The 13750-nt window shown below is 25.9% G+C and overlaps 1 protein-coding gene across 6 annotated transcripts in view; it reads right to left on the reverse strand.

The window, feature by feature from the left end:
* The window catches only part of LOC107446151 (prosaposin), a 72318-nt gene that overhangs the window by 37250 nt on the left and 21318 nt on the right, over positions 1-13750 (reverse strand). For 4 of the 6 annotated variants that reach the window (XM_043051478.2, XM_043051476.2, XM_043051477.2 and 1 more), the window contains exons 2-6: positions 8336-8499; positions 7224-7295; positions 5956-6021; positions 5413-5472; positions 1892-1951 (exon numbers count right to left, since the gene is read on the reverse strand). In XM_043051478.2, the coding sequence (XP_042907412.1) occupies positions 1892-1951; positions 5413-5472; positions 5956-6021; positions 7224-7295; positions 8336-8499 (422 nt within the window). Of the gene's footprint in view, positions 1-1891; positions 1952-5412; positions 5473-5955; positions 6022-7223; positions 7296-8335; positions 8500-11388; positions 11777-13750 lie in introns of those variants that run through there. The other 2 variants (XM_071178298.1, XM_043051479.2) reach the window with 1 other exon arrangement.

Raw genomic sequence — 13750 nt, forward strand, 5'->3', positions numbered from 1 at the left:
GATACATTTAATATGTCATCACGACACGTGAATTTTGAATTTGAGTTATCATTTAAGGCGTTTGATTCTCGATGAATCCATTGCAAATCCACGTTGTTTCTGGCCATTTTCACTAGTTAATTTCTTAGTCTGATAACTTTTATACAATGCTATTACAACAAGTAATTTTCAGATTTAAGAAGGCACTTTTTGATAGGCTCACTTTAGATTAATATTTCGCAAATCCACATCATTTATAAATCGTTTTTTGGCAGCTGTTCTGATCTAATTTGATTTTGATTCTGATGTAATTTATACAATTATGGCTAGCAAATTTCATATTTTAGTCATCACTTTTTCACATGCTTGATTGGCGACAATTTCAGCGGAAGTCCACATTAATTTGAGATTGCTTTCTCAGCAGTTACTTATCATTATCATTTACTTATCATTCATTAGCAATTACTTATCATTTTTTGATTAATTTCCAGACCATTTTTAAAATCCCGATATATTTAATAAATTAGTATTACAACACGCAATATTACGCTTATTTTAAAACTAATTTATAGAATGTGTGAATTTAACTGCAGAATTATTTTTAATTTAAGCTAGTTATCTTAAAAATAAAAAGATTTCCTTAATGATAAAATTAAAAACTTTGTATATTTCAGGAGCTTTATCTTTGTGAACAATGCTCTTTTTTGTGATAGGTACCCTTTTCAGTTTTTAGTGCCCTGCCTTTTAAAAGGTCTAGAATAAACAATGCTGTTATATCCTTTAAAAAACATAAAGAATCCCTTCAATTGATAAAATGAGTAATATTAGATAAAAGCAAAGATTTATTAACACAGAGATGATTATGCCAATTTGAAATTTATTTGTATATAGCAGACTGAGAAAATAAAATCAACTAGGCATAACTAATTTTTAATGAGCTAGACAAATAACTGTAACTCATAAAAAATTTTTTAAAAAAAAACTACAGTGGAGCATCGTTTATACGACGATCACTTATACGACGTTTACATTTATACGACGTTTTAGTATGGTCCCAAATCATTCATATTCATTTTAATGTAAAATATATCGTTTATACGACGCACAGAATCGGTTATACGTCGGTTTTTGGATTTTGTTCACGTTTATTTAATTTTTTTATTTTTTACTTGTGTATTTTAAAAAAGGGCGGAATTTGCCAACATGATTGATACAGAAAAGGGTGCCAACAAGAATGCTTAGATGAAGAACGTAGTTTTTACTAGATGACTTAAAAAACTTGACAATGTTATGAAGATGCAAAAACGAAAAATTTTGATCGAAACGAAAAAATTATTCATCGACCTATGTCCAGCGCACCCATCGGATACTAATTATTTTGGAAAATGTAAAAGTTCTCTTTTTTCCTGCAAATTGCACAAGTGCTCTTCAGCCATTAGATTTGGCCGTGAATAGAAATCTAAAATTGCATCATAGAAAGCAGTAAGTTCAACTCGCTATTCAAAGCATTGTAGAGACTAATCGCAAGAACATATAATTAAAGGTAACATACATTCAAATTGCTCACTGCAATTTTTCTACTTTGGTTATTTGTTTGTTTTGCTTTGTCAAATTTAGAAATTTACGTAAATCAACACGTTAAACATTAAATTTAACTGAAAACAGAGTTAGTTTCAGTCTTAGAAGTAAAAATCGTTTATACGACGTTATCGTTTATACGACGTTTTTCGGTGGTCCCTTCGGCGTCGTATAAACGATGCTCCACTGTAATTATGAAAGATTTTTTTATAAAGTTAAATATCAATCTATGTTAAACAAAACAAAACAAAAACATTACAAAATACTAATAAAGATATGCATTTATTAAAAATTTTAAAAAAATTAACACAAGTTTTTCGTATACAATACTTACTTCAGCAGGTGTGCCAGTTGAAAAGCACATTCCTGAAACAGTGCACACCATTGTGGGATCCTAGACAAGGGAAGAAAAAAAAATATTTTATGTAAAATTAATTTAAAGTGACTTAAGCTTATTAGCAAATTTGCTTTTCCCATATCAGATAAATATGATTCCATTTCTCACTATCAATAAACTCCATGCTTAGCTTTTACACAAAGCATTTTATTACTTGAATTATTAAAAAAAAGCATTTATTTAAATTTGAATCAAGTAAAATTAAAATTTGTTTACTTTTAGTGTTTTATATGTTTACTGAAAAAAAGAGTGATACAAATACTATTGAGTTTTTTGTAACTCTTTCTATATGCTACAAATAAGTTCATATATATCATTTCAAAATAATTTTTAATTTTCCACTATTGATCTCATCATTGTAAAAAAAAAATGCACAGTTTAAGTGTAATTTAAACTTTATTTAGTTTCCTACTACCCAAAGAACAATTTTCTAAAAAATTTAACTTCAATTGCTTTACTATCTTTTTTAATTTATCTAAATTCTAAAATGAGAAACTCAACAGGAGAATTCCTGTTAAGTTTTCCAGGAGAAGTGAAGAAACTAAATTATCTGATTTCTGCATTAACCAAGGTATCGTATATTTCATGCCCTTTTTTTTTTTTTTTGCTTCTCCATTTTTAAAATTTCTAACCCTGTCAACCACCATTGAAAAAAAAAAATTCTGAACCACATCTCCAAAACACTCCAGAGTTCAAAATCCAACACCACTCTTTTTAATGACAATCGCTAATATTGTCAATAAAGAAAATGAATCTTGCAATGATGATGACAACAGTGCCAATTCAAATTGGTGTAAACGTATCTCCCATAAAGATGATATTAAAGCAATTGAAAGCAATATTGAATATATAGAACAACAAACAGCAACAACAGCTATCACTATATTAACTCTAAAAACATGGTGTAACATTGCAGAAAATGCATAATTAACATAAAATAAAAACAATTAGATGTGTTGCTTATTAGATGTGTTGCAACTTTTATTAGATGTGTTGCAACTGTATAATTTTTGTATTTTTAAAATACACATTTAATCCAAAACATTTTTATTTTTATTTTTGCTTAAACCAAGTTTTTCTGTTATCCAAGATAGTCTAGGTCCACATTAACTCTCGAGGGTGTGTATGTATGTATTACATAATAGTTTAATTATTTATATATAATAGTACATAAGATCCCAGTAATCTTGCATGAAAAAGCTAAATCACCATCAATCCTTATAATTTCTTTCTACTAATTTTTACACATTTTCTAAAATCAGGGATGAGATTAGCCAAAACGTAAAAAAGCTGAATTTCCACGATAGTAAATTTCACGCAAGCGCAATCCTTTAATAATAAATTCCAGGCAGTTTAAGGTAATAAATAATGTGTTGACATACAATTGTGTACTAATCTATTATTATAAAAACGATTACATTGATACTTAACATTTAGTGAAAAAAAAATTACCAATTGAAAAAATAAAGCTGGAAATTATATTTTTCCTCAGTTCACATAAGAGACAATTACTACTTGAAAAACTACCTGGTTTAGCAAATTAAAACTACTGAGAATATAAATTAATATTTCATTCCTTTTAATAAATACTGTTATGTGATTTATAGCAAATATATCAGTAATATTACTTTTTAAATTATATTGGAAAAAAAAACTTTAACAATGGACCGAATCATTATGTTCATATTATAGTCTAATCTAACTACAGCCCTCTGAAACATATCAATAACAGTGAAGTAGAAATATATAGTAACTCCTTAACATACAAAAATTGCTATTTTAGTTTGAAAAATTACATGACAATCAGCAACTGTTTAGATAATTGTTTTTTATTTGATAAGAATTTTGCATTTTATAGCATAAATAACAGCAATTATAAATAAAATTTTGATGATTAGTTAATTAACTCTTTTTCCCCCCAAATTTTTTTTTAATTAAATCCCTTTTTAAGTGATTGCTTTTGTTTGCTATATCTTTTATGTTTGCTATATTTAGTCGTTAGTCCATCTTCAAACATCTTGTGACAAATCCTATTTTTTCTTCTTTGCAAGCACAGAATGTAAGTTTTGAATATATTCCCTTCCAGTTTCTCTGATGTTGTAACACTTACATATACTAATAATCGTCGTTAGAAAAACAGTCACCTTTATAGTAACTAATATTTAAAAAAAAATTTACTTCTTACAAGAATCGCGATAGTTGATCTTAAAATTGCGTGAATATGAATAACAATTATGGATTTTGAAATCACATGAATATGAAACTAGATATACGATTTTGAAAATGAGAAAATACAAACTGGGATATAGAATTTTTAAAACGCGTAAATACAAATCACGATTCATAATTTTTAGATCGCGTAAATACGAATCATGATGCGTAATTTTTAGATTGCATAAATAAGAATTATGATGCATAATTTTTAGAATGCGTGAATGCGAATCCCAATGCCTTATTTTAAAATCACGTATAAATACGAAAATCAATGTTTGATATTATAAACCGCATGAGCAAATCAACACATTGAATTTTAAACTTGCGTGAATACGAATCGCTACATAGGTTTTTAAAAAGACGTAAATACGAATCACAATATCGGATTTTTAAATCTCGTAAATAAGAATCGCAACGTACAATTTCAAACCGCGTGAATAAGAATCGCAACACGCAAATATGAAAAGCTATGTTTGATATTAAAACCCTGTGAATAATAATCGAGATATTAGCAGATTCCAGGCTTGGGACCTCTAAAAAGTTTGTCAGAAGCAGCGTCGTTTGAACTATGAAAATTGGATCTATCTGGAGGGCGGGTAAAAAATTCGGAAAATCTTATCTGCTGCGTGTAAAAGGGGAGAAAATAGCTATAATAAGTAAAAATGAGAAAGGATTGGTAGCTATGTAGTTTGAATTTTCTGAAAAGGTGGAATACTTATAAAAAAAATGAAATTTTTAGAAAATCTGAATTTTTGATAAAAAAGCTGAAATTTAAGAGATAAAAGTGAAAAAAGCGGAAATCTGCTAAAAAGCGGAAAAATCTCATCCCTGTAAAATGCTTGATTGAAAATTATCAAAAATGTATTCGTGTTTACATTTATCAAAATGTTTCTTTCATTACCTTATTGTACTCTTAACTTTATAACTATAAACAAACTATAAACAGTGATTTAATAGGCACTGAAATAAGTACTTTGAAATATCATCTTAAATATACTAAAATATAAACGAAATACATAGTTAATACATTAGTTAATGAATGTGAGTTTTAGCATTGTCTTTTATCATATATTAACATCAAAGTCTATAATCTTCTCTATAAATATATAAATTTACAGCTCATAAATCATGAAGTTTTATTCCTTTGAACAAAATTAAAAACTATCAGTCATTTAATTAAATTAAGTTTTATGTAACATATGTATAAACATATGTAATTATGTAACATATGTACAAATGCTTACCATTCTTGATGCTAGCATTTCAACAAGTTGAGGGATAATTTCATCAACTACCTTAATGCACTAAGAAATGAAAGAAAAAAGGATTATTTTTAACAAACAACATTATAAAAATTTATGTCAACAAATATTAACCAGTCCAATAAAAGAAAGTTTAAAGAAGAACATGAAGGCAACAGTGTCATTTTCGTAGTCATCTCAGAAACACAATTGAATTAAATAAAATCGTTGACACAAACTTATAAAAAAAAATTTTTTAAATATAAATTCACATAAATAAAGCAAAACAAGTGACAAAAAAAAGCATACGAATAAAGGTTTATTTACATAGTCTCGCTTTATTAATACATAGCACTAAATATACCTTTTAATTATTTGGGCAAATTTAATTACTTTTAAAAATTTGCGATTATCAGAAAATGCAATCGATGAAAACATAATCAATAAAAATGAATAAACTAATATAAATACAATTTTACAACATACAAGTTATTTTAAAACAAATTTCGAAGAAAAGAAGAAAATAAACTAATTAGAAAAACTTACAGCATCTGCAACAAGCTTAATAGGCAATAATTTACAACTTCCTTCAAATACTTCTTTAATTTCCTCCTAAGTGAAACAAAATAAATAAATAAATATAATAGATAATTTTACTAAATTAAAATAAATATTCTGAATGTATGAAATTTATAAAAAAGAAAAAATACTAATTTTAACTGGTGAATATGTATTAATGTGAAAATTTTATTTTTTATGTTACTTATACTTATAATAAAATAGTTTATTAATAAAAATAACAAGAATAAAATATTAGATAGTTATTTCAAAAATTAAGCTCTGATTATAAGGTAGAAATAGGACAGTCTCAAAATGGGATTTTTTAAAGCCATTTGATCTTTATTAGTAAAAATAGACCAAATATATAAGGCAGGACATTTTTCACTATTATTTTCTTATATAAAAAAAAAAATAACATTCAGATAAAATTTTACAAAATATTCAAAAATTAGTAAAGTAGTTTTTAAAAGAATAAACTTACATTGGTATAAATTCACAGATATTTCATAAAATTTTAATAGTCATGATTTTATAAAAACTCTAATATGGGAATATTTGCTGAAACTTATCAATTAAAAAATCCACAAAAGCACATCTTAGAAATAAAACTTAACAGATTCTTATTTCATAAAGCTTCTCAATTAGATCTTTATAAGCTTAGACAAAATATGGCAGGGGTCTGTCTAGGTTTTTCTGAGAGGTACCTATTTTGTGAAAATTTAGATATAATTTGTGAAAAATTAAAAATTATATTAAAAAAATCAACACAAAAATTTGGATTTATTGTTTCTTAAGGGATACAAAAATAAAATTTTAAGAAAAAGTATTTTGTGAAATTTCCTAAAATTGAATTTGTGAAGGTACCGCTAAACGGTAGTAAATTCGGCCTGGAGAGACCCCTGTATGGTATTTAAATATACAATCAATTAATATTGACGAAGAAGGAAAAATCAAACAAAACATCATAAGAATAAATAAAAGAAATGATTGATTTACATTGGATTTTTAAAGCAGATATTTATGAATTTTCCAATTTTAAAAAACTATGATTTTTATTAGGCCTTTTAAAAGTTAACTCCTGATTATTAATTCTTGATGAAGAAAAAAAACAAAACCTTGTTAAATAAAGGAATTATTGCTTGTTCTACATGAATACTGAGAAAATATATGCATAGTTATAATAAACAGTAAAATAATTGCCTATATAAGACACATAAAAATGCACAATTAACTAAAACAAAAATATAGCTTACTTGAGTCATATTACTCAGCAGTTGATCCCTAGCTTCCTTTACCATTTCTTTGCAAATATCACACACTTCATCCTGTAATAAAAAAAATAAATAAATAAAAAAAAAAAAATTATTTATGAAAAATATTTAAGTGAATTAATAATGATTTTCATAGGTTTTTAAATTAAAAAAAGTTAATTTAGTAGCTGTAAAATTTTTTTGCCTCTTACATTAAATATTTCAACCACTGACTCGGAAAAGTATAACTTTTACATTTACATTGCTTAAGAATATTTATTTTAATGTTTTTGTGTTATGTTAGGATACAGTTATTTTTTACATCTGAATACCTACCTTTTCTCCACCAACCCAAAACTTGAAAAGAAAAAAGTATAATGTAACCTCCTATTACACTTACACTTTAGTTTATTTAAGCATATTTTAAATTAAGTACGCTAACAATTTAAAACCCAATATTCATGTTAAGATTTATAAGATTTTTTAATCAAAATACTTATTTTTATTTATATATTACTCATAACTGAAATAGAACATTGTTACCAATTGTACCCACTTACTATTACAAAAATATTATTTCTATAAAGTAAAAGAATACTTTATAGTCTAGGTGTTTAAGTTGAGATTTATAATTTTTTTTATTTTTTGGTCAAATGATTTATTCATATTTAAAAACCAAGCAAAATTTAAATAGAAATAAATATAATGTTTTGTTTTGCCCTAACACTTTGCCCTATTTAAGCAGCATTATTTGTAAAAAGCATTAAGTAAAACAACACTTTATATTTCAAATTTACGCTTTATACTTTGAATAAAATATAACACTTTATTACCTTTTAAGCTCAAAAGGCAAAATATAAGGACAAAAATATATTGCTTAAAAAATTCAACTGCAAATTGTAGAAATGCAAATGAAATTTATGAGTCATTAAAAAAAAATAATAAATATATAAAATGTGAAACCTTCACAAACTCAATTTAAAATTTTCAAAAGTTTACAGAAAATATGTATAGGTTGGCATCTTTGTTGACTAAGTAAAACTCTAACTGAGACGATATTTGTTGGCAAACTTAAAACAGCTTAAAAATGTTCTCATATTATGAAACAGACTTACATTAGGTTCAGGAACTCGGATGTTAGACCATACATCATGGATGCAATCGCTGACAGCATTGCATAGCCTTGCACTTGCCAAATCCTGGCAAGCAAAAGTAGGATCTTTACATTGTGGAGGAACACCTCTGCTTAGTCCAGGAATATGTGGGAAGGCTGTCACAGCTGGGGGAAATAAAACAAATCAAAAAAACATGTCGAACTGAATGGAGTAGTTGAAACAAAATAAAAAGACATTTTTACATTACATCACACAGATCTGGCCAGGTTTCCTTGTCATTTTTCATCAAATATTTAAGACCAGCAAGTAAATCTCATTTTCTAAAATAAGGGTGCATAACTCGTTTGAGTGAAGGGTCACTTGCACAGCATGTAGATTAATGAAGGGTCGAACGCGTATTTAGTCACGTTAGCGGCAAATATGATAATTTTCATCTAAACATTAGTGTTCTAAGCACCAAATATTTTTATCAGTAAATTTAATAACATATTTACGGAAAATTGAATACTTTTAATTATTTGAATTTATTTAAACTAAAAGAAACTAATAATTTTTTTAAGATACATATATATAAACATATATATAAATACATATTATACATATATATAAATATTGGGAGGGGGGACATAAATCCTAACACAAATTAAGTTTACAAAATGTAAGTGAAAAAAATAGGCATTTAATAGAGTAATATAAATTTGAATTAAATATTTTAATAAGAGAAAGTTTATAACGTTTAAACAAAAATCAAATTAAAAGAAATTTTTTATTTCATTTAGAAGTTCCTACGGGCTGCACATCAATAGTCAGCAGGCTGTATGTAGCCTGCAGGTCATAGGCTGTGCAGCCCTATTCTAAAATGTTAAATAAACGGTGCATAAAAGTATTTTGATATTAAGCGACAACGCTTTTCATCCATTTGGAACAAAAAATGCTTGGTCATTCACTTTTTGTCTCTGAAACCATTATATTTCCTCAAATATGGAAAACTGAAAAGAACCTTGTTTTGATTTAATATTATAATTGCTTTAAATGTTTTTATTTTAAAGTTCTTGCATTGTTTTGATGGTTTTTGCCATGATAAAGTTTGCACTACATGTTAACATTTTAAAATTTGTTATATATTCGCAAATAAAAATTTTAGTCTGGCTAATATCTTTATAACTGGAATTTCATACCCTGCATAAAAAATTACGTTGTGACATTTTTCTGACAAAGTAATATATCTCATTAATAATTTATTACGTTTTCATGTGAAAAGGATGTTACAATTAAATTGTTACATGTTCTTTCTTATAATGATATGCAAAAAAATGCTCTCTGTATCATACATAAACTGGACTATAACAAACTACATTTATATAAAAGTTAATATACGTTATTGATATCATTGCTTGCTTGTTTTTTTTCTTACTTCTATCTTGTCATCATGTGCCCCAGCAGATTAAGTGCTACAGCACCTTTTTGTTTAATTCATAATGTAATTATTTGTAAATACTCACAATAATTTAATTAAAATATAAGAAATGGATTGTCACTAGTTCAACTCATCATCTCTCACAACACACCAAACCCTTATTCCATCAAATCAAATTTTATTTGTTTAGTTTTGTCACTAATATCAATAAAAATTTTATTCAATGAGGAATGTCAACAAAACCATTTTTGTGTACTTGAGTAGATCTTGGATAATTTTTAGAGAGTTACTATCTTTTAGCTTTGTGCAGTTACTTCAGACTGAGTAAAACACAATTCTAAAAATGAATTCTGCATGATAAGATCTTCTTTGTGAATTATAAGGTCAACTTACCATGGATTTAACAGATTTACTCAAATATATACTGAAAAGATTCACACTGCAGATAAAATCAGAATTTTTTCTTTCTTCATACAAAGTCTTTATATTTTACAAGTTAAATCATAAAACTTTAAAAGAATATCTTTCATTTAATCAAAGATGCAAAACCTCATACCTTCATTTGCGTAGATTTTAATAAGATGAAATAATTTAGATATAAAAAAATTAATCACTTTTTTCCCATGACCAAATAATGCTGCCATAATTTTGAAGTTTACTTAAACAGCAAGGATTAAAATTTTTATATGATTTTTATCAAGCATAAAAAGAAAATTAGATACCTACTCGTTAAATTCTAAGAAGTATTATTATAATTGTTTCTTAAATTACTACTTCCTATTAGTCTTATGAATATTTTAAATTTACATGATTAATTATTAAATATAGGGTATAATAAGCACACACTTATTACTAAATGAATTTAACAATGAATATCTACATGAAATGAATTCATTTATAATGAAAAAATAATCTTATTAAGAAACATGACTTAATTGTTGCTAACAATTTTGACTATGCTTCAAGCAACATTTGACATTCATCTTTGATCACATTTGACATTCATTAATTATTAGAATACAATAGAAACCATTTGACAATGTTTCCCACTATTTCAGAGAACACAGATTCTATAGTTTTTTCAATTTCAAAATAAGTTTATTGATAAACAGGAGATCTACAAAAAAGTGAAATGTGCTAACATATTACAAAATGGAAGTAGAATTTTTAATTAAATTATTAGAATATTTAATTACGATAAATAAAACAGAATTATTTATACAATGTATTAAGTAATATATTGAAAGCCTATTTTGTTTATATTAGTATAGAAGGTCTAAAAGAGTGAGTTGCATAAGATTTTCCCTCTTAAATATATATCCATATACCTATTATGCAACCACACTACCTTACATACATTAAGGTTAAAAAACTAAAATTCAAGTGGGAACACCTTTATAAGACTCTATTACAAAAAGTATAATAATTCTGCGCAAATTACATGAAATATAAGAACAAATCCTATTAAAATCAAGAACAGCATAAATCAGTAAGTCTATTTTTTCCTACTTGCATTTTGAAAAAAAATTCTAAACTGGCTAGAATATTTGAAACCATTAAAGAGCACAAAAAATTATAGAAATAATTGTTCTATTCCTAGAAATTAAAATAAAATTAACTTAAATGCTAAACTTACCACATAAAAGTGCGCTTAAAACGCACAAAGTAAATTTCATTTTTCCCCTGATTAAATCACCATAAAAAGAGGATATAAAAAAGAAATCTATATATCCAGTCAATAGCAAATGCAACAACTGATGGTTTAACGTCTCATCAACAGCAAATATAGTATAATCAATTGGAATTATCTTGCATAAACAGCATGACTGTGAGTCGATTACAAAATCAAAACAAAAGATAATTATCGCGTGACGGTTACCGTTGCCATTATCAGATTAACAAATATGTTTATGATTTAATTTATTTTCTTTCATCATTTCATTTTTCCCCCCAAACAAAATCCTGAATTAGATTATTATTGAGAACACAGTTTCACTATCGTCAACTCGAATATTTCCTTTTTCAATAAGATAAACTTTGACCACAATTACCTTTCAAATCTGCGCAAAAGTAAGCAGACAGATGCTTTCAATTCTAGTATTGTCCTAAATGGATATGTACACCTGGAAATGCGACTCATTTTCTATATTTCTCGATAAAGTTCGTAGAACCACAATTATTCCACATATTGCACTGTTTGATCAAGAGTCCGTTATGTCGTTTACATTTGCTGCAACGTAATAGATTCACGTGACTTTTCTTCTATAACAAACCATACATTTATCCCTACAGAACTCATCGCAACTTAAATTAAAATAATTAATTTTCATTTATAACTCAGTTTTCCCTCTGTCTCCCACCTAAACCTACATTTATCAAGTGTCCACCCATTAATCTGGAAATTTTATTGTTAAAATCTAATAAAAAATTTAATAGGTTTTTTGATGCTACACCTTTTTAAAAATATTTGTTTTCAAAATTAGTTCGCATATATAATTATAATGTTATCATAAATTTTAAAATTGTTATAGGCACAGAATATTCTTTAAAAAAAATAGATCATATGCATTGAAGCATAAATTTAGCTCTCTGATTAAATTAAATTTTATAGCTTTCTCAGTTTTTATTTATTTATTACCGTAAGAGAAAAAATATTTATGTTTGTAAGAAAAATATTTATATTAATGAGTGTATCATTAAACACCATATAATTACATATTTATAAAAATATATTTAAAGAAAAAGTGGAACGTGAAATGTTTTTCCTCATAAATAAAATAAAATATAAAATTTTATTTCTATATGATGTTTATTTCAGTTTTAGTTTATTTTTTCAGTGCATTTTTACACAGCGCCCTCTCACTAGCTTTTTGAAACTGAAAAACAGATTTGTTTTTTAAAATTTCATTGGATACCTTTAAATAAAAATACTACCTTGTAAACTTTTCTTTCCCTATTTGTAACAAATGCAGAAATGTAAATTAATTTTAGTTAGGTAGGAATGTTGTCAAAATAAATTCATCATGGAGTGAAACTTATCAAAGGAATTATTTTTATTCTTAGGTCATTACCAGATTTTTTTTCCCAGCTACTCTAGGAATAAAGTTGACAAAGTAAAAATTTCTACTGAACAACGCAAAGTATTCTCTTGTTAGATAAACAAAAATATCACTAATAAATAAATAAGAATAGCCCCTGGTAATATTTCATTATTCTTATATATACAGAATTCGGAAATTCGGACCATTTCAATTTTAGCTGTCATCCCACTTTACTGAAATACACTATGTCTATCGAAATAATAAACCTAACCAACCTTAATTATGCATTTCATTAATAAATTTGGGGATAATTTCCTGTTCTTTGATAAAATTCAAATCTAATAGTTTTGCTAGATTACCAATACAGTTTTATTAACTTTTGATTTCCTTAGGGCAAAAAAATATTATTAAATATTTTTTGTCAAAGAGTTAATAATATGAAAAGTTATTTTCATATCGTTCAAGAATTTTAAACAGTTATTTTGTATTTATTAGTTTAATGAACACAATTTATTATAAAAAGAACACAATTTATCATGAAAGAAAATATAATTTATTAAAACATAAATCAGGGATGAGATTAGCGAAAAGGCAAAAAAGCTGAATTTCCACGATAGTAAATTTTACGCAAGTACAACCCTTTAATAATAAATTCCAAGCAGTTTAAGGTAATAAATAATGTGTTGACATACAATTGTGAACTAATCTATTATTATATAAATGATTACAATGATACTTAACATTTAGTGAAAATAAAAATTACCAATTGAAAAAATAAAGCTGGAAATTATATTTTCCCTCAGTTCACATAAGAGACAATTATTACTTAAAAAACTACCTGGTTTTCGCAAATTAAAACTACTGAGAATATACATTAATATTTCATTTCTTTTAATAAATACTGTTATGTGATTTATAGCAAATATATCAGTAATATTACTTTTTAAATTATATTGG

This window comes from Parasteatoda tepidariorum, chromosome 3 (genome assembly GCF_043381705.1).
Source record: "Parasteatoda tepidariorum isolate YZ-2023 chromosome 3, CAS_Ptep_4.0, whole genome shotgun sequence".
NCBI lineage: Eukaryota > Metazoa > Arthropoda > Arachnida > Araneae > Theridiidae > Parasteatoda > Parasteatoda tepidariorum.